This window comes from Strix aluco, chromosome Z (assembly GCF_031877795.1).
Source record: "Strix aluco isolate bStrAlu1 chromosome Z, bStrAlu1.hap1, whole genome shotgun sequence".
NCBI classification, from domain to species: Eukaryota; Metazoa; Chordata; class Aves; order Strigiformes; family Strigidae; genus Strix; species Strix aluco.
In genome coordinates this window covers 75103541-75130063 of record NC_133971.1, presented here as the reverse complement: position 1 = coordinate 75130063, position 26523 = coordinate 75103541, and the positions used below count along the sequence as shown (strand labels likewise).

Below are 26523 nucleotides of genomic sequence, written 5' to 3'. Positions count from 1 at the left end.
GCAGGAAAAAAACACTAAAGTGAAGAACAAGCCACCAAAACATGGGGATCTTGGCGCAGATGCGGGAGGAAGAGGAGCTCCGTGGCTGCCAGCCAGCCAGTTCTGCCGGCCCGGCAGAGAGAGCAGCCGGTCGGGGCGAGCGGGCAGCGTGCCTGTGGGCCAAATCCCGGGCTGGTGGCAGGGCCGGGCCGAGCCTGCCCGTGCCCCCTTGCCCCCCCCCCCCCCCCCAAGTTTGCGTCCTGCGAGCCGTGGCAACCGCAGAATGCGTCAGGGCTCCCTGGGCAGCGGGGCCACGGCCGGGCAGTCGGGCAGAGGACAAGCGATGGCTGACAGCAGCAGTTTGGCTCTCCCGGCGTTTCTTGCCCCCGACCCCCCCCCCCGCGCGCCTCTGGCCCCTTCCCCTTCCCGCCGTGCCGGGCCCCGCCGCCTCGTCCCCGCCCCGCGGCTCTCGCCCTATTGGCGGTGGCGCCACTGGATGGGCCGGCGCGGCTGGGCCTGGCATGGCAGCACCGCCCCCCGGCTCTGCCCAGCCCGGCTCTGGCCCCCGCTCCCCCCGGGGCCGGCCGGGGGCTGCTGTGCCGAGGCCGCTCCCTCCCCGCCCCGTCCCGCCGCCGCCTCCGTCTCCTCCGTCTCCGCCTCCTTCTCCCCAGGCTCCCCCGCCCGCCTTCAGCCGCTCGGCAGCCCGATCGCCGGCGCCGAGCCACCGGTGCCCGGTCCGGTTTGGGAGGTGCCTCACCTGGCCCCAGAATCGGGCGAGGGGGCTGCGGTGTAGCTCCCGAAGATCCCCTCCCGGCCCATCTACGTCCCGGGAGCGGCGGGGAGCTACACGCGGCCAAACCACCGCCAGGTCAGAGTGGGACGGGACGGTTTGGCTGGGCTCGGTTTGGCGGCGGGCAGGGGGGCGGCCGGGGCGGGGCGGTGACGGCCCGGTCTGGCCCGCAGGAAAGGAGAAGGTGCGGCTGGAGGACCTGTACCAGGAGGGGCAGCTACTGGGGAGCGGCGGCTACGGATCGGTTTACTCGGGCATCCGCCTCTCTGATGGCAGGGACGGTGGCGGGGCTGGCAGGGCGGAAGGGAGGAGGGGAGGAGGAGGAGGAGGAGAAGGAGGAGGAGGCTCAGCCTGTCGCTCCCCTTGGCTTGCAGGTGGCCATCAAACATGTGGCCCGGGAACGTGTGGGGTGAGCTGGTGAGTGACCGGGGCTACCAGGAGAAACCGGGGCGTCACAGGGTGGGGGATAAGGCGAGGCCCGAGAGGGTGGAAACCTGTGGGTGTAGCGGGGCAGGGGGAGTTTGCAAAACCTGTATGCTGGCCGGTTTGGTTTGCAGGCATGGAAGGCCTTGGGCTGCTCTACTCCCCTTGTTTGCCTTGGCTTTTTTTAAATTTTTGGTTTTGGCTAAGGCAGGGGGGAAAGGCGTGTTTTTTTCCCACCTGTGGGGTTTTTTTTCTTTTTTTTCCTCTTTTTTTTTTTTTTTTTTTTTTTATTTGCATGTAACGGTCGAGCCTTCCCCGGGCCCGTGCTGCCCTCTTCCGGCACCAGCAGCTTTTTTTTACAACCCAAAGTTTGTAAACAAGAGTCCCGTGTTGGCGAGGGGGGCGGCGGGTCACACCGTGCATCGTCCCCCCCCACCACTGGTGCAGCCCCCGTGTCCCCAAGGACACTCAGGTGAGGATCCGGGAGCAGGCAGCATCCGCCTGATGAGCTCCACCTGTCTCCCGTAGGAACACGAGAGTACAGCCCACCAGAGTGGGTCCTCTACCACCGCTACCACGGCCGTTCAGCAACAGTCTGGTCCCTGGGCATCCTGCTCTATGACATGGTCTGCGGGGACGTCCCCTTCGAGCAGGATGAGGACATCGTCAGGGGCCAGCTCTTCTTCTGCCAGCCGATCTCCCTCGGTGGGTACCCGGCTTCGTGGTGGACAACGGGTTTGTGAGATGGCACCGGGCGCACAAGCATCCCCGCTCTTACGACTGTGGAGGAGGGTGATCTCCCGTGGTTAGCTGGGGGAGGTGGCACGTGAGGAGGGTGATCTCCCGTGGTTAGCTGGGAGATGTGGCACGTGTCCTGCCATCCTGCTCTCCTCCAAAACAGCTCCTGGATCAGGAGGTTTAGGGATAGCTCTGAGCACACCCAGCATGTCCTGCGCACTGCGGACAGTGGCGGAAGGTGGACAGGAGCCTTCTCTGACTGGCGGTGTCTGGTTTCTCTCCTCAGCGTGCCAGTATCTCATCAGGTGGTGTTTGTCCTCGCGGCCTTCAGACAGACCATCTCTGGAGGACATTTTCAACCACTCCTGGCTGCGAGGCATTCACCTGCCCTAGGAGATGGCAGACACCCCACCCTCATGGTTTGGCCCGGGACCCTGGCACATAACAGCTCCAGGCATGTCCTGGCCATAAGAAGCAAAGACCAGGCTTCCTCACCACCGTAGCACTGAGCAGGGATCATTGGGAACACGCACATCCTGCCCCAAAGCTGGGCTGGAGACCTGATCTTCCAAGTGCTGGTGGCCACCATCCAACCCAGCTGTCCTGGGCTCCATCTGAATGACCCTGTCTCATTTGCTGGTCTTGCCAGTAATTTTTTTTTTGTTTGTTGGTTTTGGTTCTGTTATTGGTGGAGAGAGGAGACCTTACTGCAAACCATCTGGTTTTGGTGGCTCCCAAACATCTTCCTGACCACCTGAATTCGGGACGGTGAGAGGATCGGAGACCTTATTGCAAGAGAAGCTTCAACGGGGGGAAAACTTGGGGGAAGGGCAGTTACTGTGGCCGAATAGCTGCTTCCTCCGCTGTCACCATGCTCGAGTGCCTTCAGCTGAGATCTGGGCTGTGCTGGAGGAAATACTTGGATTTTCCTACACTGCTGCTTTTCCAAGACTCGCCTGGGTATATACTTCCTTTCCCCCTTTCAAAAAGAAAAAGGTCAGAAGACACCTGGGAGCCAAGCAGGTGATCCCTCACCTCCCGTGCCTCCACCTCGCCTGGATTTTCTGGGTTTCTTTGCTTCTCAGTGCCCTCACGAACGCACAAATGATGCAAACCAACAGAGCTGTAAATGTGTTCAGTTATACAAGAGCAAATTTTGATGTATAGTTGTTAATAGTGATAACGTTTTACCTTTTTTTCTTTTTTCCAGTTTTTGTTTTTGATTTATTTTCATGGATTTGTTTTTTAAAGAGAGAGTTCTAGCCGGCAGGATAACTTATTTATTTATTTATAATTTGCGTGGGTTTCCCACCCATGCCTTGCTCCCACAGCTGCTGATCCCCCACTTTTCTGTTCAGGCCTTCCCTCTGTGTCTGCCCCCTGTCCATCCCCACCTTCAGTGTTTCTGTCTGGTGGGGTGCGGAGCGGCTGCCTGCTCCCCAGCTCTCTCTGTACAGAGTTCTGGTTGCTGTTGTTCCCTTGCCAGGTGTTTTGGTTTTCCCTGCGGGTGTCTTGTTTGGGGCTGGGGAGGGGGGAGCTGCTCTGGGCTGTCTGCGCTGTCAAGTCTTTATATGTTTTAGCTGGCAGGTTTTTTCTTGATAGTTCATATTGTACAGGGGAATTCAGAAATTTTGTATTTTTTTAATGCGGTTTTAAATAAAAACAAACCACTTGATGTGATGGAGACATCCCGTTACTGTGGGGTGGGATGAAGGATGCTGCGAGCATGCCGGGTACCGGTGGCCACACCGTGGCATGGCTACTGCAGGGCTACTGTGGGGACCACCCGTTTGTCTCCAGCTGAGACTAACTCCGAAGGCCTCGCCCAAAGGCTCACTGAGCCATGTCAGCCAGGACCAGCCAGCCGACAGCACCACGGGGAAGACTGGACCCATCCCTCGGCGGGGTGTTTCCAGGGCCGACAGCTCCTGGCAGGTCTGGGAGGGATCGAAGGGCTGTGGAGCCCTTTGTGTTTCCATTCACCCGCAGGCTGGTGCGGAGCGTGTGCTGGGGACGGCAAGGAAACAACCATCAAAGCGACCTTGTGAAAGGCCGGGTGTTGCCAGCCAAATTAAATTTTTGTCAGGCAGATCCTGTTGCTCTGGCTCTGTTGGTGCACAGCGGGTCTTGGGTGCCAGGTGCTGGGGGGTGAAGAAAGCTGCCGGCGGGCTGTGCCCACCTCCAGCTCGGCTGCCGCGAACGCAGAGTGAGAGGAAGTTGATCTTGGGATTATGAGAAGTCGGTCGCTATCAGTCAGCGGCGGTAACGCTTCGCTTGAGCTTTTACCCTCCAAACTGTCAAACCCCACTTCCCAGCTCTACAGTGCTTTGGCTTTTGGGGGTGTTGGTTTTGGGTTTTGTTTTCACTTGGGATTTTTTTTTTTTAAATTAATGTGCTGAATTTTGAAGCCCTGTTCCTGCTTGACCTCATGGCCCACCTGCTGCGCTGCGCATGCTGGGCTGTGTCTGCCCCAAGGAAGGGGCACGTTTCCCCTTCTGCAGGTTACTTTGCAAGTCCCCCACATCTCAGACAACAGGACCATCCTTTCCTTTTCTTGCCCCAGAGCTCTCTTGCTTAAACACCCCCCCCCCCCCTCCCCCGTGCCCAGGCAACGGTCCCTCTCCCTGGCTCACCCCGGGCTCACCAGCACCGCTGTCCGAGCCAGGGGGCTGCTGTGTGAGGGAATGGGGGGTCCTGGAGCCACGTCCCAGCCTCGTGGGGTAACCTGGTGTGCTGGGTCACTGCTGTGCCTCTGCCTTCAGCAGAAAGCATTAACTCTGTCTGGTTTGCCTTTTTTTTTTTTAAACTCAGCTGCATCGTTCATCTCCTCAGGGCTGCTACAAGCAGGAAGCGCAGCTCCACACACCTTCAAAGTTTAGGCCTGTTTTGAGATGTGGTTTGTATTTAACCTCCTCTCTCACTCACTTTTTCCCCGGACCATCCGGGAAGCTGCTCTTACACAAAGCAAACCTCCCCGCCACGCTGTCTGCCACCGCAAGGAGCCTGAGCCCCCCGGGTGGCCACCGTCCCCCTCAGCACCACCAAAACACTCTGGCGGCTGCCCCGGCTGCGGGCTGAGCTCGGCCCCCCCTGCCTGTAAACGCTGGCTGACTGCTGCGGTGTTCCTTAGAAAACTCGCCGCAGAAAGGCTGAGTAGGTCAGGTGTGGGGCTAGGGTGCTGATAGTCACTTTGTTTCTGCCTGTTGCTGATGATTTTGTCCCTGCCAGGCTTGTGCTGCAGGAGGGGAACGGTGCCATCGTGTCCCCTGGCAAGATCCCGCTGCCCGGGTACCGTTTTGTCCTGCCAGGGTGATGGGGTGTATTTAAGGTTTGGGTGTTGGGAAAGGATCGGTACGTGTTTGACGCCTGTGCACCTGCCTTCCTGTGCAGTAATGCCTTCACAGGGCTGAGAGCCACCAGATCCATGTCCCAGACCTCTGCCACAGGGACAGGACCACGGTAGGTGTGACGGGAGACCTGAAGATGGGCAGCCGATGCCCATTGCTCCCCTCCACATCATTGCATTGTGGCACAGGGGCTGGGGAAAAGGAAAAGGCCTTTTCATCCCTCATTTCTCCTCGACAGGGAGATGTTCGCTGCCCGTTGCGGCTGTCAGCTGTGATAGGAGAGGATGAAGATGCAGGAGATTTCCAGCAGGAAACAATTTGGAGCCAGCATCGCACTCCCACCTCTATTTCACAACTTTTTATTGCTCCCCGCTCTCAGCAGGGGAAGGACCCACATTTCGGAAAGCAGAAAAAAACGATGAAGCAGGAGCAGGGTGAGATTTCAGACTGTTTGACCTCCCGTTCTGGGAGCACCAGAGTCCCGTGGATGGCTGAGAACTTGCAAAGGGCCAGCACTCATCACACCTGTGGCTTCCTGTACCCATCCATCCCCAGCAAAGGTGCTTGGTGATGCAGAGATGACTGGCCAGGGCAGCCTGCAGCCACAGCAACAGCGAGGGTTGTTTTTTGCACGTCGCTGTCTGGGAATGAGAGATGAGCAACAGCCAAACCCCTGCCACGGCTGGAACAACACAGATGAGCCCCGAGGAGAAAAACCACCTGGGGCATGGGGGCCGGGCTCGCCGCAGGGACCTGAAGAGCTGGAGACTCAGAGGTGGCATCTCACCTCACATCCTGCTGCAAGGAAAACATCCAGCTGCCCCCAAGGCAGCGTCTGAAACCCTTTGACCCTTCTCAGCACAGTGAGGCACAGGAGCTATTTTAAACACCTGCCTTAGGATGGGGTGAATTATCAGCAAACCAGGTGTCCTGTGGCTCTGCCCCCCAGTAATGAATCCCGGTGGAAGTCACTCTCCAAAGGCTTTTTGCCGACGACCTGTGCGGCAACAGCACCACCTCCACAGGGCAGGTGGGGAAGCTGAGGCACGGTGCCCCAACCTGCTGGAGATCTTTTGTGGTGGAGCTTGGGCTCACCTGCCTTTCCCTGTCCTACCCCTCCTTAGGCTGGGACCAGCCGCAGGGGAGCTCCCAGCTTTAAACCCCTGATGGCCCCACATCCCCCAGGCAGGGGATTTAGTCCTCCAGGAGTCAAGACTAAAGGCCTGCACCCGCCTCAGCATGAACCCGGGGTGAAACCTGTCCCTTCCCAGCCCTCCTCTGAAAAATAAACCCCGTGCTGTGACAGTGGGGGCGGCCAGGTGCTGGTTTCAGGCACCTGTAGCCCCGCTCCAGACCAGAGTCTCATGTTTTGGGTTTTATACCGACCTTCCTGAGAGTGGGATCTGCGCTAACCCTGCCTGCGTGACACATCGAAACTGCATCACTTGGCCTGAGAGTTGGTGGGGGTTTTTATGAGGAAAAAAACACTTTATTCACTGTAAAAAAAACAAACAACCAAACAACAACCGCAAAACCTTCCATTGTGTAAAGTCGAGTCAATTTAGCAGCTTCAGCTAAGGAAACATACTTTTTAAAGGAATAATCGGTGTGATTCTTTCATCCTTTTCCAAGCTTTTGGTCCCCTTTCTCCAGGGTAATATTTGTGTGTCCTTGATCACTGTGTTTATTACAGTTAGGAGGGGGTTAAGCAACCCAAAAAATGGAACAGCTGCTCCTGTTTCACATTGAAGCAGCCGCTTCAGTAAACCTGCAATGACACACAGGCACGCGTGTGCATCTGAACGGCTGCAGGGACGGAGATCTCACCCCGCTGCAGAAGCTGTGAGAAAAACAGAAAAGCGGCAAAATGTCATTTCAGGTCAACCCCTGCCAAAAGTCTTCCTCTTGCCCCAGCTCCCCAAAACGGGCAGGCAGGGCCGGGCCCCCGGCACACGCACATGTCCTCGTAAGCCATCAGCACCGACCCCAACAGAAACTGCCCCCGTGCTGCCACCCGTGCGGCATGGGTGTGCCACGACAGCCGTGATCTCGGTGCCAGGCTACTACTCGTAGTAAAACACTCACTGTAGCATCCCTATGTGTGCACATGGGTGTGTGTAGATCCTCCCAAACACATAAATTTGGCTCAGTTGGGCCCAGGTTGGCTCCTGCCGTCACCAGCTGAGACCTGACGGCAATCGAAGCACAGCTGAGGATGCTGAGGACTTGGATTTCAGCCCTTTTCCCCCATCCTCTGGGGGGTTTTCTCTCCTTTTGGGGAGAGGAGCAGGATGAGGGCAGCGTGGAGACAATGAGCCACCTTCCCTTGCCAGGGTGGAGGGGTCACTCTCCTGCTGCTCTAGCAGGGTGTTTCCGGACAAAGTCTTTGATAAAGCCAATAAATGAAGCACGAGAAGATGGAGTGTGACTGGCCATGACTCCAGGACAGATGGACAGACTCTCTGGCGTGCTCAGCCTCCTGCTGACACTGAGGGCTCCCGCTCTGATGCAGGATGGTTTCTATCTCTCAAAGTTTGCAGCTGTGTTATGGGATTAAGTGATTTGCAATAATTTGTCACACCTTGTAGCCCACAGGTTTTTAACTCTGGGTGGAAGGAACAGCGTTTCCACCCTGGATGAATCAGCACTTTTCTGGAAACTTTGTTAGTCCAACACTGCACCCCTGAGCAGGAGGGCAGTGATCTCCCTGCAGCTGGGTACCTCGAAATGCTCTATTTTTTGTCAGTTCTTAAGTTTCTCTTCTGTGCTTCAGCTCTGAGATGGGAAAAGGAACTGACTCTTCTCTCTCAGTTTTCATTCTCATTCAAAATCAAAAGCTATCAGAGATCCTGGGCTCGTTGCCACGGTCTTGGGCTCACTCTGTCCCCCGAAATATCTCCCTGTACCCTGAGAGCAGTTGATGGTGAGGGAAGGAGCAGGAACAGGTTGGGTCAAGGCAAAGCACCCAGGTGCCAGGCCAGGCCCTGTGGTGAGGCACCAGCAACAAGCCTGTGCCACCCTCTGCTGTCAGCCCTGTCTGCCCAAAACAGGCTGGGTTTGCAGAAATGCACCTGCTCTTTAATTTTTCATCCCTTTTTTGAGTGCTTCCGATCCTCCTGTGTCCTGAAAGGCTCTCCAAGCCTCTCCCTGAATGCTTGGCAGGAGCCATGATCCTGCCAAGCCGGGACCTGACCCTGAGGGGATGGCGAGAGCCACCCTGACCAGGAGGCTGAGCTGGGGGGGGGGGTAATTATCCCTTTTCCGATGCCCCCCCCACCTGAGACACCTCGAGGGACAGCCAGCTCCCCTCCTGCCATTGCCCTGCCCTTTGCAAACAGGGGAAGCTGAGGCATCTCCTCAGGAACTGACTCCTGTGGGGCAAGGCCCTGCCGGCGGCCTGACTGTGTGAGGCGGCTGCTAATTCAGCAGGGCCATCGCACGTTTCCCTCAGGAGCGGGACGTCCCCATGTCCCCACAGCTCGGGGACACTGGTGACAGCAGACCCTGTCCCTCTCTGCCCACACCCGGCACCATTAAGGCCCAGTGGCTGCTGGCCACCCCTGTGGTGAGGTTTCTCCTCAGGGCACGAGAGGGATGGCAGTGCCCTGCGGGCTGGCAGGGTCCCAGTCCCACATCACCTGGGAAGTTTGGGGGGTTTTCTGACATCTGTGGGGTTTTTTTCCCAGTTTATCCCCATTTATTCAGAAGGTGACTGCTTGTGCCTCATGGTATGTCCAGCAAAGACATCACATCACAGAAGTGGTCAACTGGGCTGGGCCACAACCCTTCAATTGGCTTGAGAAGTCTGTGATGATTGTGAAACCAGTCAGTGCCCCAAGCCCAGAGCCAGCTGCCAGCAGGGAAAACACCTTCCAGCTCATCAGCCTGTACAGAGCATGGGGTGACACATGGCCAGGGACTGACTGTAGGACACGGTGGCCAGCGGGTAACACTCACAGACTGCATGAGATCCAAGGAACTGGAGCTGAGCCGTGCAGTCCTGAGCAGAGGTGGTCCGTCCCCAGTCAGGAAGCCGACCAGCAGCCTGGGCAGGTTGATGGAAGTACAGCACGTCTCCGAGCTGCTCAAATCCACCAGAAATACATCGGGCTGTGGTGATGCTGGTGTCACCACCAGCAGTGACGCTGTTCCCAAGCACAGCCTCTGCACAGACACTGAGAGAGAGGAGGAAGAGGCACCTGGAATCAGGCGCCTTCCCAACCCCAGCAGCAGAAGTTCTCCTGGTGACGTCTGTTTTTTCCCATTCCCCTTTCTCCATCAGTGTCCTTGGTCTGTCTTTTCCCCTCCTGTCAGAAAGGGCACCTCTGAGAGAGGGAGTATTTGTGACAGAAAGCGTTACCAGAGAGAAAGCAGTGTTTGCACACACCAGGCTGTATTGGGTACCCTGAGCAAGAGCCCTTACTCAGAGCTGCTTAAATTTTATGTGCTTGCCACCCCTGGGAAAGAATGTATCGTTTACTGGGAATCATCGGCCGCAAAACTGCTTCTCATGGCACCCTGCAGGCCCCACAAAGGCTTCTCATCACACCCAAGGACACAGGGGACATTCATTGTCCATGCAAATGTTTCTCATCAAATACAAGGACAGATTGGACACATCAGACAGATCAGTCTGTCCTTCAAACAGTCAGCAAGGAACTTCTTGTAAGGAGCTACAGTCCTTGGAGAGGAGAAACACCCTGGAACATGGAAGATTGTTAAAATTGTTTTACTTAAATCAGTTTAAGAACCTGCCTGGATACAGACCCTCACCCTTTGAACTTGCACAGACAATTAAAACCCCACTGTCACTTTAAATCAGAGCAAGCACATCACTCCCCACTGAGGGGTACAAGCGATAAGTAATTAACCAATAATCACTGCAGTAAAGGTGTAATCATGTAGTCTGGGGTGTATAAACACTCCCAAGTTCTTTTGTGCCGAGTGCTTGACCTGCGGACTCTTCCCCTGTGCGGGATAAAGCAGTATCTCCTCTCCAAACTCACCTTGGTCTCCAGAGTCTTTATTTCAGGTGTCACACTCCCGTGCAGGGGCTCTACACTCCGTGCGAGAAGAGGAGCGGGGTCTTGGCGAGGCTGCTCCTCGGAGAGCGCCTTTCCCCCGAGCAGAGGAGTCGCCCCAGGGAGGTCCCTGTCCCCGCCTCTGGAATAAAGAGGGAACGGCCTGTGCTCAGGCTTCAGCAGCACGGCCGCTGCGCCTCAAGTTATTCCCAGGACGCTCTGTACAGGCGGGAAAGGTTTCTCCGTTTGCTGTCGGCGGGAGAAAGGCACCTCAGTGTGGGAGAGATTTAAATCTCAGCCCACGGCGCGAGGAGAGGGAGCAGCACCAGCACCCTCAGCTGTGTGTCTGGCCAGGCAGGAGCTCCCGGCACTCGCTGAATTGCTGCGGGGGGTGTCCAGCTCGTTACCGCGTCCTGGGATGGGCCCTGCAGGAACGGCACGGACAGAGCACCGGCAGGACAAACGGACAGCTCGGAGGGGTCCAGATTTGGAAGTGCGGAAACTTCAGATTCCAGACATTTTTAATTCAACATTCTGGCATCTCAAAATACAGCACTTTCAAATTCAAACTGCCGACATTCCAAACCCGGACAGCTCAGATTTAGAATTCAGAAAATTCAAATCTAAAGTTCAGAGATTTCCAAATTTTGAAAGTCAGAAATTTCAAATTTCAGAAATGTCCAATTCAAGATGCGGACATTTCAAAATTTGTCATTTTCAAATTCAAAATTCCAACATTCCATAACCCCAGACATTTCAAATTTGGAATTTGGAAAATTCAAATCTAAAGCTCTGAGGTTTCCAAACTTCAAAATTCAGAAATTTCAAATGTGTCCTGGCACCCCCACACCCCCAGACTCCCCCAGGACCCCCAGACCATCCAGACCCCTCCACACCCCACCCAGAACTCCCAGACCCCCCCAGGACCCCTCCTGGCACCCCCAGAACACTCCCAGGATCCCTAGAGCCCCCCCAGACCTCCGCCATCACCCCCAGACCCCTCCAGGACCACCCCCAGCACCCCCAGGACCCCCCCAGCATCCCCTGAGGATCCCCAGAGCCCCCCAGATGCCCCGTGGTACCCCCAGACCCCCCCTGAACCCCCTGGCACCTCCAGACCCCCCAGGCCCCGCCCCAGCTCACCCTGACCAGGGTGACCATGCGCTGCCCCTCCTCCTGCAGCCGCTCCTGCCGCTGCCCCTCGGCCTCCTGGGAAGGGGTGAGGGCGGTGGGGGGGGGTGTCAGTCACCCCCCCAAAGGCTGGGGGGTGTTGGGGGGATGCGGGGGGGTTCGGGGGGGCAGGGAACCCCCCCCAGAGCGGTGACAGACGTCACAGACGCACCCCGAGCCCTGGTTGCAGAAGGTGTAATGGGGGCACTGCCAGCTCTATGGTAAAAAAAAGGTGTGTGGGGGGGGGGTCAGGGCTTGGGGTCACCCCCAAAACTCAGGGACCCCCCCAGGAAGGGCGGGGACCCCCCAAACTGACCTGGGGGCTGGGGGGGCCGTCGGGCGAGGCGGGGGCACTCGCAGACCCCACAGAGGACGCTTGGGCCGGGGTTCAGGAAGGTGCAGGAGGCGCAGCACAGCCCCCACCTCGCTGCTGGTGTTGGGGGGCAGCCCCAGAGTCGGGGGCCCCCCCCCCTATAGCGCTGGAGAGGAAAAAAAGAGGGTGAGGGACCCTATAGATCCCCATAATCCCCCATAGGGGATCGGGGGGGGTTGGGGGGGCTGTACCCTGGGGTCCCCCCATGGCGGCTGGCAGGGGGGGTCCGCCTGGAGGAGGGGGGGGGCGGGGGGACACTCTCAGGATCTATAGGGGCTCTATAGGGGCCCTACAGACCCACACGTGACCCCAGGAGCCCGACCCCAGGAGCCCACCCCCAGGCCCTCCAGCCCCTCTACAGCCCCTAGAGCCCCCCCAGCACCCCCCAGCACCCCCCTATAGCCCCACCACCCGTACAGATGCCCCATAGAGCACCCACAGCCCCTATAGAGCCCCCCTATAGCCCTCCCAGCTCCTATAGAGCCCCCATAGAGCCACCCCAGCCCCTATAACGTTCCCTATACCCCCTCTACAGCCCCCCCACCCCTCTATAGCCCCCCTCAGCCCTGTAGCTGCGGGGCCGTCCCCATCCGTTATTGGCAGCGAATCGGCCACCAGTGGCCTCTGGGAGCAGGAAGAGGAGCCACTCCCAGTTCACACCAGTACAGACCAGTATGAACCAGTGACAACCCCACTCCACCCTCCCTGTACATCCCTGGGCACCCCCAGTATAGCCCAGTGCCCCACCCACTCCTCCCAGTGCAGCCCAACCTCCTCCCAGTCCCTCCCAGTATAGCCATGTGCTCCCCCCACTCCTTCCCACTATAGCTGTGTGCTCTCCCCAGTCCCTCCCAGTCCCCGCTCACCTCAGCCCCCCTGCCAGGATGTCAGTGAAGAACTGGGGGTTCGGGTGCTGGTTCTTGGGGGGAGGGCAGGGGGAGAGTCAGAGCCCTCCCAGTGCCCCCCAGTACATCCCAGTGCCTCCCAGTACGACCCAGTGCCCCTCCCAGTACTCCCCAGTATGGCCCAGTATGTCCCAATGCCCTGCAGTACATCCCAGTAACCCTCCCAGTGCCCCCAGTATGTACCAGTGACCTTCCTAGTGCTCCCCAGTGTCCCCCAGTATGTTCCAATGACTCTCTTAGCGCTCCCTAATATATCCCGGTATGTCCCAGTGCCCTACAATACATCCCAGTAACCCTCCCAATGCCACCAGTATGTACCAGTGACCCTCCTAGCACTCCCCAATATATCCCAGTATGTCCCAGTAACCCTCTCAGTGCCCCCCACTATGTCCCAGTGCTCCCAGTACATCTCAGCGACCCTCCCAGTGCCCCACAGTATGTGCCAGTGACTCTCCTAGCACTCCCCAATATATCCCACTATCTCCCAGTGCCCTACAGTACGTCCCAGTAACCCTCCCAGTGCCCCCCACTATGTACCAGTGACCTTCCTACTGCTCCTCAATATGTCCCAGTATGTTCTGCTGCCCCCCAGAATGTCCCAGTGCCCCCCCCAGTGCGTCCTAACAACCTTCCCAGTGTGCCCCCAGTATGTCCCAGTGCCCCCCAGTATGTCCCAGTAACCCTCCCAGTGCCCCCACTATGTACCAGTGACTTTCCCCCCAGTTTGTCCCACTGCCACCCAGCACTCACGGCCAGCAGCAGGTCCAGCTCGGTGCACAGCAGCAGGACATCGGTGGTGACAGTAACCACACGGGGGATTTGGGGACCCCCCACCCCTGGGGGGAAGCTCAGCCCCTTCCCCATCTCCTCCGTGTACCCCAACAGCCACAGCAACCCCCAGCCCCCCTGCGTGGGAGGGGCACGTGCAGTAACCCTCCCTGTCACTGGGGAGGATTTGGGCTACGAGCGGGGGCGGGCAGGGGGAACTGGGGTATCCCGGGGGGGGAATTGGGGTCCTACAACAGAATATTGGGGTGCTGTAATGGGATACTGGGGTGCTATAGGGGATATTGGGGTGATACAGGGGGATTGGGGTCCTATAGCAAAATACTGGGATGCTAGAGAGGGATATTGGGGTTCTGTGGGGGGTATTGGGGTGATACGGGGGGATTGGGGTCCTTGAGGTTTTGAGGTGCCAGTGCGGGTTTTGGGGTACCTGCATGGCGTCAACGGTGCCGCAGCAGATGGGGTTCCCGAAGCGGACAGCGCGGCAGTGCCGGGGGGGCCGGGCTGCAGCAGGTTCCAGCCGTACTTCTCCAGGATGCTGAGCACCATCCGCAGCCCCCCAAACCCTGCGGCTGCCCCCTGGCACCTGGGGGGGACAGGGAGGGTCAGCGGGAGCCCCCAAACCCCCACCACACCCCCACATCCCCCCACTCCCCCTCCCACCACCCCCAACACCTCATTCCCCCATATTTTGAGTGCCCCCCCCCCCCATTTTGGGTGCCCCCTTGTAATTTTGGGTGTTTCCCTCCTGCATTTTGGGCCCCCCCCATACCAGGCACAGGTTGTCGCACAGCAGCGGGGCCCCATCCAGGTGCTGACACTTGTCTCAGGGGGGGCAGGGGACCCCCAAAATCGGGCTCAGCTCGGCTGGCATCGCCTCCCCGGAGTCCCGGGTCAGAGCCGCCTCCAGTGCCACACACAGCGCCCCAAGATCGGGCAGGGGGGACCCTTGCTGCCCCCCGGGGTTTGGGGGGACTCCTCTGGGTTGGGGGGTGCCCCCTCGGAGCAGTCTGCGATGGGGGGGGCACCCCTGGGAAGACCCCACGGTGTGGAGGGAGACCTCAGGATCTCAGGGGGCCCCTCAGAGGCCTCCGGGATGGGTGGGGGTGGCCCTGGGTTGTGGGGGGAGCCCCCTCTGCTGGGACAGGGGCGCTGAGCTCAGCCTCTTCCGCCATCACCTGAGGGGTGAGAAACGGGGAGAAAAAGGGAAATTGGGGGAGGGGGGGGGTGATGGCGAAAATATCAAGTTAACGGGGCAGCGGTGTCACTTAATGGGGGCGCACCCCTCACCTGGGGTCCCCGAGGGGTCCTGCCCCCCAAAACCCCCTGCTGGGGGGGGGTCCCAGTGGGCAGGGACTTCAGGGGGGTCCTGTCCCCTGCTACCAAGTGCTCTGTCAGGGGGGTCACCGGGGGGAGGGAATGGGGGTGTGTGAGGGTCCGGGGGTACCAGGGAGAACTTGGGGACCCCCATCCCCAGTGCAGGGGGTACTGCGGGGAGGGGGCGCCCAGTGGGGAGCCCCTGCCTACCTCAAGGGCGGGTGAGGAGAGGAGGGGGGAGAGGAGGGGGGAGAGGAGGAGGAAGAGGAGGCAGCTGTGCCCATCCCGACCGGCACCGCCTCCAAAACAGCGCCGGCGGCGGCGGCTGAGCGGAGGAAAGCGCCTTCCCGCCCTGCGGCCGTCACGCCGCGCCGGCCCCGCCCCCGAACGGGCTGCCCTCACCCAACATGGCGGCCGCGGCGTCGCTCCGCACCCCTCCTCTGCGTCCTGCGCATACGCCCCGCTGTCCCCGCCCCCTCACTGGCAATGCCCACACTCGCCATGGCGGCCGCGGCGTCAGTCCGCACCCCTTCCGCGTTCTGCGCATGCGCCCCGCTGGCCCCGCCCCCACCCTGGCAATGCCCACACTCCCCATGGCGGACCCCGCTCCCCTCAGGGCCACCATGACAGCGGTGGCGGCGGCGGCGGCGGCTGCTCCTCCGGGCTCTGCGGGCTCAGGTGAGGCGGGAAGGCGGGTAGGGGGGTCCTGGGGTGGGGGGGACCTCGGGAGTGGCGTCACGCCCGCGTCGCAGCCTCACCCCCGGCTGCTCTTGGGGGAGGAGTTGGGGTCCTCCCTCCCCTCCTCCCCTTCCCCCTCACCTCTTCCCTTCCCCCGCCCTTCCCGGGGGCCACCGGGGGCCGGGACGTCCCGGCGAGCGCCCCGACGGTGGATTCGGACCCCCCCCTCCCCCGCGGCCCCGGGGCCTGGCAGGCGGCGGGCCCGGCTGGCGAGCGGGGCCGTGGCGGCGGGGCCCGGGGAGGCGGCGCAGGCTGCAGAGCTCGCAGGAGGCGCAGCAGCGGCTGGCGGGGCTGGGGCGGCAGCTGCGGGCGAAGGGGAGAGCGGGGCCGCCGGCCCGGGGGGACCGGTCCGGGGCGGGGGGGGCCGGGCCGCGCTGAGCGGGGCCTCGGCGGCGGCCATCGGGATGGGGGGGGGCGACCGCGCGGCCCCAGCGGGCGCTGCCGCGGGCGGGAGGACGCCGAACTCGGAGCTCGGGGGAGGTGCCGGGAGCCGCCCGGCCCGGCCCGGCCCGGCCCGGCGTGCTGGGCCCTGCCGCGGGACCCCCGAGCCTCCCGTGAGGGCTCCGCCGCGCTGCAGGAGCGGGGCCCGGCTAGCGAACGCCGTCGTGCGGCCGCGGGAGCAGGGGCCGGCCCGGAGGCAGGAGCCGAGCCGCCGGGGGCGGCTTGGGGCGGCCCCGGGCAGGGGCGGGCAGCCCGGACCTCGTTCGCCCGGGCCCAGGAGCGCTGGCGGGAGGAGGGTGCCCGAGCTGGGCGCAGGGTCGGGGCAGGCCCAGCCCGGCCCGGAGCCCGACGGTGCGCCCGGCGCTGCTGCCAGGTCATCCCGCTTCTGCTGCCCGTGCGTGTCTGCTGCAGGCGAGCAGGAATCTGCAGTGGCTGAGCGGGACTGGGGTCGGAACTAACTGTACTTGCTAAATAGTGAAAAGCAGTTTTGAATACTCATTTCTCCAACTTCGAGGGTCCGCTGGACTTCCAGCCCGCTGGAAATACTGTTTTGGGGTCCATAGTGGCTGTGGGCTGGGCACGGCTCTCTGGGCCCGTCTGCTCACTCTGCTGCCATCGCTGCCGCAGCTGAGCAGGGAGCGCTATGTGTAAAAGAAACCCAGTCTCAAGTTCTTTAATAATAGGTAAGGTGAAGCTTCCCTGTGTCATAACGGCTTCTTGTTGGCCATATCGGCAGCACTGGGGAATGTGCTGTGCTTGGGCTGTGAAGACTCAGAGAAAAGCTGGTGCGGGAGAAGCCGAGTCTGTTACAAGCTGCATTCGCTCATCTTTGTTCTCTTTATCCACCCAGGTGCTGCAGTACCGGACTCGGTGTCAAGAGCTGGAGCAGCAGCTGGGAGCAGGAGGGGTGAGTGTGGAGGTTGCTGACTACAGATAGTGCGCGTAGCATTCGTGCACACAGACAAAAAGCTCCTGAAAACAGTGACAGAGGAAACCAAAGTTTCACTACCTGGGGATTTAGAGAAGCACTGTAAGTTTGCCCGTCACTGTTTTGTCCCGTTGCCATTCTTAGAGCAGCCAGTAGTCCCAGAAATGCCAGTCCAGAAAACCCGTTGAAGAAGGATTTCAATTTTGTGGAAGAGTGCTTTATTGCCAGAGTGATATTTGTCCTAGGTCTCAGGAGAGGGCTGTACTGCCTGTTACATTATATGGCTGTCTCTGAAAAAGAGTCGGCTGAAACACAGCATTTTGGAAGGCAAGAATGGTGGTATTCAACACAGAGCCGGCCCTCTGCTTTTCTTTCTGCTTGACAGCTAAAGTAAACCTAGGAGACAAAGGATAGGAGAGTATTCCCAGGCTTCAAGTCTAAGTGAGCACTCATGGTGATGAGCTAAGGATACCCAGCTGTGAGAGTGTGACAGTGGGAGGCTGAGGAGAGCCACTCCCACTGAATAACACCCTTCCCCTCCATGGTCAGGAAGCCACGAGCTCCTGAGGTGCCAAAGAAACAGAGGGGAAAGCAGTGGATGCTAACAGTAGTGAAGGGAACACAAGAATTTGACTAAACATTTCCTTTCTTCTTAAGGGATCCCTTCCAGGCAGGGGGGAAGCCACAGAAGACCACAGCCTGGAGAAAGCACTGCTTCAAAGGTAAGGGGAAGAAGTGTTACCTTACATTTGGTATCCTGGATGCTTATGGAAGTGAGGGAAAACCTGTCGGGTTCTACCTGGTCTCCCCAAGGGAAGCAGTTGGGCAAGTTGTTTAGAAAGGAGAAAGGTCCACAGACTGTTCTGTGGTGCAGTAGTAGTGTTGCGTGCTGAATGGCTCTGTTTTGAGCAGGGGGTTGCTCTGGGTGACCTCCAAAGGTCCTTTTCCAGCCTAAATTCTATGATTCAGTAGGTGAGCTACTCAGCAGAGCCCCGTTTTAGGTTGAGAATCAAGCCCTGACGTGCTGAACATTTTGTGGCGCATGAGTTTTCCTGTTTGATTCTCCCTGAATAGCACACCCTGTGCTTATAACAGAGTCCCCAGTAGAGCACTTGCACCACAGGCATCTTCTGCCACATTTCTTTCTTTGCTTTTCTTTTTACCTCTGTCCAGGAGATGAACTGTGTGTGCTGTGTTACGTATGTTGCAAACTAAGGTGGGAGAAACGCGACTCATGTTTTGATCCAGAAACTGAGTTTTGTGCTTGTTCACAGGGTAGCAATTCTTTAAATTTTGTTCTTGAAATGTGTCCTGGGTGGGATGTCAGTCTGTGGCCCCAAAGTCATAAGCCTGCAGCGCCTGGCTCTTCAATTTTCAGTGGAAAGTTTCATATAAAGCTGTTTCCCCTATGTATATGGTGCTGTCTTTGTGGTGTGCACTTTACTGGGTCAGCAAGGTGGGATCTTTGCTACAGGTCTTACCCAGTGTATTGTACAGACAGGGAGAGGCTTAAGGAGAAGGTGAGGGCAGTGGTGGGTACAATCATTGCAAGGGAAGAGGACATAGAATCTGAGGATAGTGGAGGAAGAGAGGTGGTCAGGACAAGGATGGAGAAAGGTGGTGCACCCAGTGATCAGAGAGCATGAAGGGAAGGCAAGACATTAGCTGTGGGCATCATCAAAGGAAGGGGGAATGAAACTGTAGATGGAAATTGAAGGCTCAGAGCAAGGAGAAGCAAATGAGTGTGCCATCACAGAGAGATCTTAGTTAATCCTAGAAGGCACTTTTACTGCCTCTCAGTTTGACAACAGTCAGTGTTGAAGGAGTTGGAAAGTCACGGGGGTGCTGCCTGTGGACAGCAGTTGTTCCGTGACCTCATTGCTGTTTCTCCCTTTCCAAGGTGTGAGCATCTGGCAGACGTGAACACTCTCCTGCGGGAGCACCTCGATAAAGCCAGTGAGGTTAATTCAGCCCTTAAAAAAGATGTTGAAAAACTGACGGCGGATTGGATGAGGGCCCAGGAGGAGCTGGAATTGAAGGAGAGTGAATGGCGCAGTGAACGTGAGGTAGGGATAAGGCTGCGGGAATGTCAGACGTGATGCCAGAGGGGAATGAGAATGCATTTTACTTCTGGCACAGGTGACTTGTTGTGTGAAAGTTGTGGCTCTGTTGAGGCTGTGTTGGTGCTGACTGGCAGGAGGCAGGGGCTGAGATAGAGGAGTGTCATCAGACTGTGTGGATGGGAGATACCCCCCTGCTGTGACCACACTGCTCGGTCTTAAAGGCAAACAGTTGCTGTTGCTGGATGCTGTAGGGCAGTCCCACATGAACAGTCGTTGTTTCAACAGTTCCTAAATCGCTGTCTACAGCAGTGCAGAGCAGAGAGGTCTGTGTGTTTTCAGACTCAGAGTAGCCAACAGCAGAAGAGGACAGGCCTCCCTTACCAGTAGCCTGTTGTAAGCAAATCTGACACTGGTCTTGGAGGGGCTTGTTTTTGTCTTCTTCCTCCAAGACTGTTTGACACCTCTGCAAGGCGAGATGATGAATCGTGGTCAGTTTGCTTTGCTGATCCCCACTCCCGCAGGAGAAGTGTGGATGTTCCCTTCTCTGAAGTCAGGTGGCAGGCCCACTGAGGATACCTCTGTGGTACCTCTTCAGCCCTTGATGCCCCTATTGGAATTGTTATTAAAGGAGACCTGGTGATGATGGTTGTGCTCTCTCCTATCTGAAAGACTTGTACAGTGACAGCGGAGGCTGAACTGGCGTTTCTTGTTGTCTTTGCCTGTTTAGCTTTCTGACAGCTACTTAAGGGGTGAACGTAACCGTCTGCTCAGCCTGTGGCGCCAGGTGGTAACCTTCTGCCATCATTTCCTGGACATGAAGACTGCCACTGACCAATGAGTAGAAGTTCAGGCTGGACCTCTTGCAGAAAAAAAGTAGCTTCCCTTCACAGCTGCTTTTTGAGCCTTGATGTTACTTTAGCTGCAGCTAAAGGTAGGATTTCTCCTTTGGCAGTCTGAAGCAATGCCATTAAGCATGCTTTTGGCTATTTTCAGAATAATATTTTTTGAGCTGGTTTTCAGAGGACACCGCAGGGCTCAGGCTATAAGCAGTGCGGAGGCCCTGAAGAGATGAACTGACTCTGTTGATGTTTGGGCGTATTAACACAGACAGGGGCACATGCGGACACCTTGGAAGAGACTCACCAAAGCTGTGCGTGCAGCACGTAGAGCGGTCCCTTTCACAGAGTGATTAACATCTGCCTTAAATCTCACTGGCTTTCTTTTCCCACTGCTCCTGATGGAAAGGTCATTCATGAATATTATCTACCTTACTTGGCTGTAAGCTTTCCTTAATGTGCAGGGTATGCTCTGACCTACTAGTTCATTCTTGAAGCCTTTTGGCTGTTCCATACTTCTTATCTCTGAGGAGAAAATAGCCTCACTCCTCAAACTGTCAAATAGACCCATTGCTCAACTACCAAGATGTGTCCTGATCCCAGTGTCAGATGAATGGTTTGTCCCCAGCAAAGATGTCATCTTTCCTGCCAGCTTTTACTGCTGCACCATTAACGTGCTTCAGAAGTGAGTCAGCCGATAAAGACAGTGGTGTGAGTATGATCTCTTTCTTGATCCTCCTGCAGAGACTTGTCCGAGCTGAAGGCAGAGCAGATGAGGCTTTCTGGCTCTGTACTTGTAAACTGCTCCCGCCTGAACTCTGGCGTGCAGCTCTGGGAGCCCGTCAGTCTGGGCAGACCTGTCCTAAAGGATCAGGCACAGCAGCAAGCGGGACAGGAAACAAGCCAGAAGACTTGGGAAGTGATGCGCTTACAAGTCAAGGGGGACCTGGAGAAGAAGGAGCTTCAGGACAGGTAAATGTGTTTTAAACTTTGCTTTTACCAACATTACCTTTTGTGGCTGCTTCTTGGATTCGTAGATGGGCTGTGTTCACGTTTAAAACACACGCGTTCTGCACAGCCTTGTTTCTGTCCCTAGCCAAGCTATGGCCTTCAACAGCAGGATAGAAAAACACGTCTGACAGACAGAAGCTTTTGTAAGACAAGACTGGAAAAGAGATCACAGTGTATTACAGTGTTTCTGCTGTTACGTGGTTCTTGGTGAGAAGTTGAGACCAGCATAAAGAGAGCTGTGTCTCTTGTACAGCCCTTTTGCTACCCAGGGCTGTGCAAAGGAGTTGGGAGGAATTTGCCCAGGGCCATCCTAAGCCCCTCTGTACTGACAGTTCCTTACAAGACTGAGAGCAGAAGTCCTTTGGGGCAGGAAGGGCCATTTTGCAACATCAGGCATATTAACCTGTAGAGATGAACGCTGCCTTTGCTGTATTTTCTGGGCTGAACTTTCTCTGCTGTGCTTCTGGGAGCTGCTTAGCTCTTTAGCGGGTGATGGTGTGTGGTGCTTTTGGAATGGCACGTGGACCTTCTCTTCTCAGGGTGACAGAGCTCTCAGCCTTGCACGTACAGTCTCAGAAGCAGAACGAGGAGAAGGAGAAGACCGTGAAAACACTTAACGACACTGTGGAGATTCTAGTATGTTTTACCTCTATTTGGGAGATGGCCCAATGTTTGTTCTCCAGCTTTAGCACGAAGGGGTGTGGTTTCCTCAAGAGAAAGAGTGGTGAGGACGCTGACTGTGTGGGAGCATCAGGCACGTGTGAGTCAACCCAGGTGCCAGGTGCAGGCAGTGGCAGGGAGCTGCAGACAGTTCTGGGGGTTGCACCAGTGCTATTCTGCCTGTGACTAAATCTCCAGGGATCAAAGTTCCTTGGAATTGACAGCTTCATAGCAGCCTGTGAAAATCAGCTGTTGGTCTTTCTCTTCTTAGTTTTAGCAAAGAAGGAATTCAACAGATGTGGGAAGGAATATACTGGAATCACTAGGGCTGAGGCTTATCAGCACGACGATGCTGCTGAGGCTGGGAGCGCTGCAGAGGGGAGCAGCTCTTCCCTGCCCACCCTTTGCTTATCCTATTCTCAGGAAGCAAGTCTGTTAGAGAAAGAATATGAACCTTCATTGACTAAAAGTGTCAAAGAAGAGAATCTTTCCCTCCAAAAGCTGATAAAAGATATAACAGGTGAGTACAGAGTTGGGACCACATTCCTGTAATTTGATTTAAAAGTGCTTGAGGAAGGCAAACGACTGACCCAGGGAATAGATACATGTGTTTTATACTGTCTGTGTTAACTGCTACTGGCTGTTTAATTATTATACCACTTTTCTGACATAAAACCTGTTATAACTTCTGAGTTGGCTGTCCTGTGACACTTGAGCTAAGTCACTAGAAGTTTCCGTACCTTTGCCTTTCCCGTAAGGTCTCTATTTGACTATGCTTTCTGAGTTGGCTACTTGACATTTGTGTTCTAGTGTTGCCTGGAGGCTTCTCCCACCTCCTTGAGCAATGACTCTGTTATTTAGATTTTTATAAAAGGTCACTGACTGAATCAATGCACGTGCCAACTCTGCTCCTTTCACTCTGCATTCACTGACCATTATTATTTCCCCAGAATTGCAACTGATCTAACTGTTTAGGGCTAACTTCAGCTTAGTCCTAAACCTCACTCTAGGGAGGGGGGTTTAATCATCAGATCTTTTACACAGCTTCTCACAAAGGCAGTTCTTTCCCCTTATGTAGTCATTTTTATCTTCTTGTGCTACTGCTCAGAATACACATTAGCTTTTTCATTGCTGTTTTCCAGTATTCATCAGCTTCCTTCTTCCCTGGGTAGCATTAATATTTCCTTTCATTGCTATTTCCAGTGTTGACCCAGTGTTGACAGTGCTCCTCGTCTCCTTGGCTCTAAGAAGCTGAAGGAGACTAAAATCATTCATGAGAGCTTCAAGAAACTGAGCATTCAGGCAGCCTCCAGCCACTTCACAGTTGTTTCTTCTTGTTTGTAGTAGCTGTATTCAGAAACCCCTGGAGCACTTGTGACTGCAGGGACAAAACTTCTTTGTTGACTGAAGAAATGAAAGAATTGAGTTTTTAATGGTTTTCTAGGGTGAAGTGGGGGAAAAGGAGAAATAGACAAAGAAAATCAAGTAGAATGGGCAGAGAGTAACAGCTTGATGTGGGCTTTCAAGTGGTGTTAGATGAATGTGACAGCGTGGTCACTGACAGCTCCCAGCAGGCAGAGTCTAGCAACATCCTCTCTTGTCTGAGCTCTGTTGATGCAGAGCGTGCCTTTGTGTTGGTTCAGGAAGCACTGGCAAGGAGGAGAGGAGCAACACAGGTGAGAATTTCTCCTTGTCTTCACCACTGGCCACAGGCTCAGCTGCCTTGCTTATCTTGAAACCTTTCCATTCACTTAGCCAGTTTCTTTCTAGCCATCCCACTCTTGGTACTATATCACCTCACCAGTCTCACCAGCTCTGTGTTCTGCTGCTTTTCTCTCTTTGATCTCCACCCCCTCATCAAAACTTTTGCCTTCAGGTGAGCTGTCTCGCTGCTTGCTTCTCTCACAGCTATCAGGAGCCATCTTCCCTGGTCCTTATTGCTTGTTTGTGCTTTTCCCTGCCCATTCCTTGCAGGCCCTAGAAGAAGAGCTCTCTGCCAGGCAGGACTCTATCAGTTTCCTGCTGCACCAGCACAGGCAGCAGGAAGAGAAGTGCAGGAAGCTGCAGCAAAGCCTCGAGCAACTGGAGCAGGAATGCCAGACGGCCAGCAGCCACCAGTAGCACCTGCAGTCTCTGGTAGAAGCACTCAGAAGGTGAGTGTTCCCTCCTCCTCCTGCGTTCTGGAGGCAATCTGCTTCCAGTTCTGGCAGTTCAGAGGTGTTATGGGCAAAGAATTCGCCTGCCCTCCCCATGTATGCCCCTGTTTGGCACTTCAGCATCCTCCTGTCACTGCTTTTCCTGCACTACTGTGAATCCTAAGGCTGTCTTGGAGACTCAGAGCGATGTTGGAATACAAGACGCCTCCCTCTCGACGTGCTGCTTCTCTGAATTCTGTTCTTTGGGGGCCCTTTGCTAGCCACAGCTTCTCGGTGAACGAAGGCAAAAGCCTGCCTGCCTTCCTCTGTCCCTCTCCAGTGACCTTGTGAGGGGAAGGGCAAGTTCTTCCTTACTGTGCTGCTCACAGCACCAGCCTGGAGTGACTGAAATGGGATCCGTGACTCTTCAGGCCTGTTCATTCTTCTGAGTGAGCCTTGTCTCTGCAGGGACTGTGCAAACCTCAAGAAAACCAGAGCAGAGCTACAGCAACAGCTTGAAGAGACGGAGCAAGAAGCCTCATGTCTGTGTCAGAGTAACACTGAGCTGCAGCTGAGGGAAGATGCAGCCCAGGGGGAGAAGGTGGAGCAGCAGCAGAGGATGGAGAGAGCATGTCATGACCAGGAGCTCCTGTGAGCATTAAAGCTTCCTCTGGGCAGGGGTGGGTGCTGCCGGATGGTGGGAGGCCCCCCTAAAAGAATGGATTTTGTCTGCTCAGCATGTGTAGCACAGACTGGTGAAGGGAGCACGTGGGCAGGTCTGGCTCCCTGCTGACACACAGCAGAGGTGCCTCCTTGTACTTTCTTTATGGCCCTTGAAAAAAAATCATTCCAAAGCTGACCAGAGTAGTTGATGACAGGCCTAAGGTGAAACAAGAGAGGTTCCGGCTGGATTTAAAGAGAACAAAAAATGGAACCATGAAGGCAATCCTGCTCAGAAAGGTTGTGCAGATTCCGTCCCTGGGAATTTGGAAGCCCCAGGTGGATCGAGCCTTGAGCAACCTGGACTGACCTCATAGCTGACCCCAGGTCCTTTGAGCTGAAGGCCTCCTGGGGTCCCTGCCAGCCTGAATCATCCTGTCATCTTATGGTTATTGGACTGGAAATTCATACAGATCTCCCCAAATAGATTGCAGGCTCTTCCATCGTTTTGTTGCCGCAGGCAAGAATAATGGAGAGAATGTTAATCTGGACTTTAAAAGTCTGTCTTATGCAAAGAAGAACTTTGGAAAGTCTGGTATCTAATGTATCAAAAAGAGGAGAGAGAGCTAACAGGCAGGAAGCTGTTGAGAGCACCTGAACTTTTTGGAAACCTGTGATTTCTGGAAGCTTGTTTTACTTTCTCAATGATGAATGTTTCACTTGGGTCAATGACAAAGACTGATGCAGCGCTAGGCAGGAAATTACAGCGTTCTTTAGGGGTAAATAGAAAGCTGTTGCAAATCGTTCAAACTGCCATATCTCGGAAATAGTATGTAATCTTGGTTTTGGAAATGAGACTGTTTTTACATTAAAAACTTGTTTGTCTTTTCCCTTCTCATAGGCTGAAGGACTTAGCTGCACTTGAAGAAAAACATTCTTTATTAGAGAGTGAGCTGGTAGTTGCAAGAGAGACACTGGAGGAATCGCACCTTCAGAGGGATCTGCTGAAGCAAGAGAAACATGAGCTTACCATGGCGCTGGAGAAGGTATGGTCACCTTATTCCTAGGCAGCACTCGTGGGAGAGGGAGTTGTGGTAGCAAGACCAGCACAGGTGCCGTTTCTGTCAGTAGAAGACAGTGACAGTGTTGTTCTCCTTCTTGGAAAAGGGTGATCAGACCACACAGGCTCCTTGGTGTAGTTAGTCCCCACGTGCTTATTGGGAGCGCTGGACTGGGGGTGTGTCAGAGACACCAAAGGGGATCTGGAGTTGCTGCTTCAAGTCAGGGATTTTCTTGTCTTTGCTTTCATGTTGTTCTTTTGTCTCTTCAGGGAGAGCAGTCAGTAGCAGAGTTGAGAGGGGCTCAGAATAAGCCGAGTGCTGAAGTAGCTGTTCTACACGTTGCAGCAGCGAAGATGAGCAGTGTCAATGAAGATCTTGCACTGGATAAAGTGCGACTGAACAAACTTGTCGCAGGTGAGCAGTTGCCAAAGATCTTGGCAAGTGTTCGTCTGCAGCTGCTGCTGCTTTTCAGACTTCTTGCCTTCAGACGTATGACTGCCTGAATATGGAAATGTTCCTTTTTCTGTCGAAGCCAAACCTTCTCCATGGTAAATCTTACTGTATTTCATTTCCTCTGTGCTTCTGTGACTGCAGCTGTAGCAAGAGAATGAAGTTCTGTCTAAAGTGGCTGAGGTGGAGAGAGTAAGGATCTCTGACCAGGAGAAGCTGAGCTTGTGTGAAAGAACAAATGAAGAGCTCAGTGCAGAGAAAGCCTACCTGGAGCAGCTGCTGAAGAAAGTGGAGCAGCAACGGGAGGGGCTGCAGGTAGAGCTGAGGATACTGGCAGAGGAGAAGGCAGAAACCCAAGAGCAGCTCAGTCAGGTGAGACCAAACACCTGGTGCTTTCCAGGTGGGCTTTTGGCGGCTCGGCTCAGTGAAGCTCAATCTGTTGGATTCTGCGGTGGTTTTGTCAAGGAGACACTTGGTAGTGCTGGAGGTCAGAAGCTTTGTTTACTGCCTTTTGGAAATGTGTTGATGGCTGGCAGAGCTGTTCTGCAATTCTCTCAGTTGTCCTCTGCTTCTACAGATGACATCAATCCACCTGCTTGTGTTGGCCTCTCTTTTGACTTTTGATAAGCTGCAGAGAGATGATTTGTCTTGCCCAGGAATCTGAGTGAAGCTGCTACTCTCCCATGTGGCA

The 26523-nt window shown here is 55.9% G+C and overlaps 1 protein-coding gene, 1 long non-coding RNA gene and 1 pseudogene across 2 annotated transcripts; 2 read left to right on the top strand and 1 right to left on the bottom strand.

Annotated features, from left to right (window-relative positions):
• The first annotated feature begins 475 nt into the window (after nt 1-475).
• LOC141918818 (uncharacterized) lies at nt 476-2375 on the top strand (annotated as a pseudogene).
• A 7456-nt stretch (nt 2376-9831) lies between these two features.
• Nucleotides 9832-11045, bottom strand: LOC141918570 (uncharacterized). Its single transcript, XR_012621721.1, has 2 exons — nt 10284-11045; nt 9832-9977 (listed from the first exon to the last, which is right to left on the bottom strand). It is a non-coding gene; the product is annotated as an uncharacterized LOC141918570 (long non-coding RNA).
• Nucleotides 11046-15422: 4377 nt separating this feature from the next.
• On the top strand, nt 15423-25790 carry LOC141918209 (centrosome-associated protein CEP250-like). The gene is made up of 10 exons (XM_074812373.1): nt 15423-15527; nt 16879-16935; nt 17614-17678; nt 19747-19852; nt 20599-20827; nt 21406-21502; nt 21950-22046; nt 23501-23679; nt 25223-25367; nt 25652-25790. The coding sequence occupies exons 1-9, from the start codon at nt 15428-15430 to the stop codon at nt 25244-25246; spliced, it is 954 nt and encodes a 317-aa protein (XP_074668474.1). The 5' UTR covers nt 15423-15427; the 3' UTR covers nt 25247-25367; nt 25652-25790.
• The last annotated feature ends 733 nt before the right edge of the window (nt 25791-26523 follow it).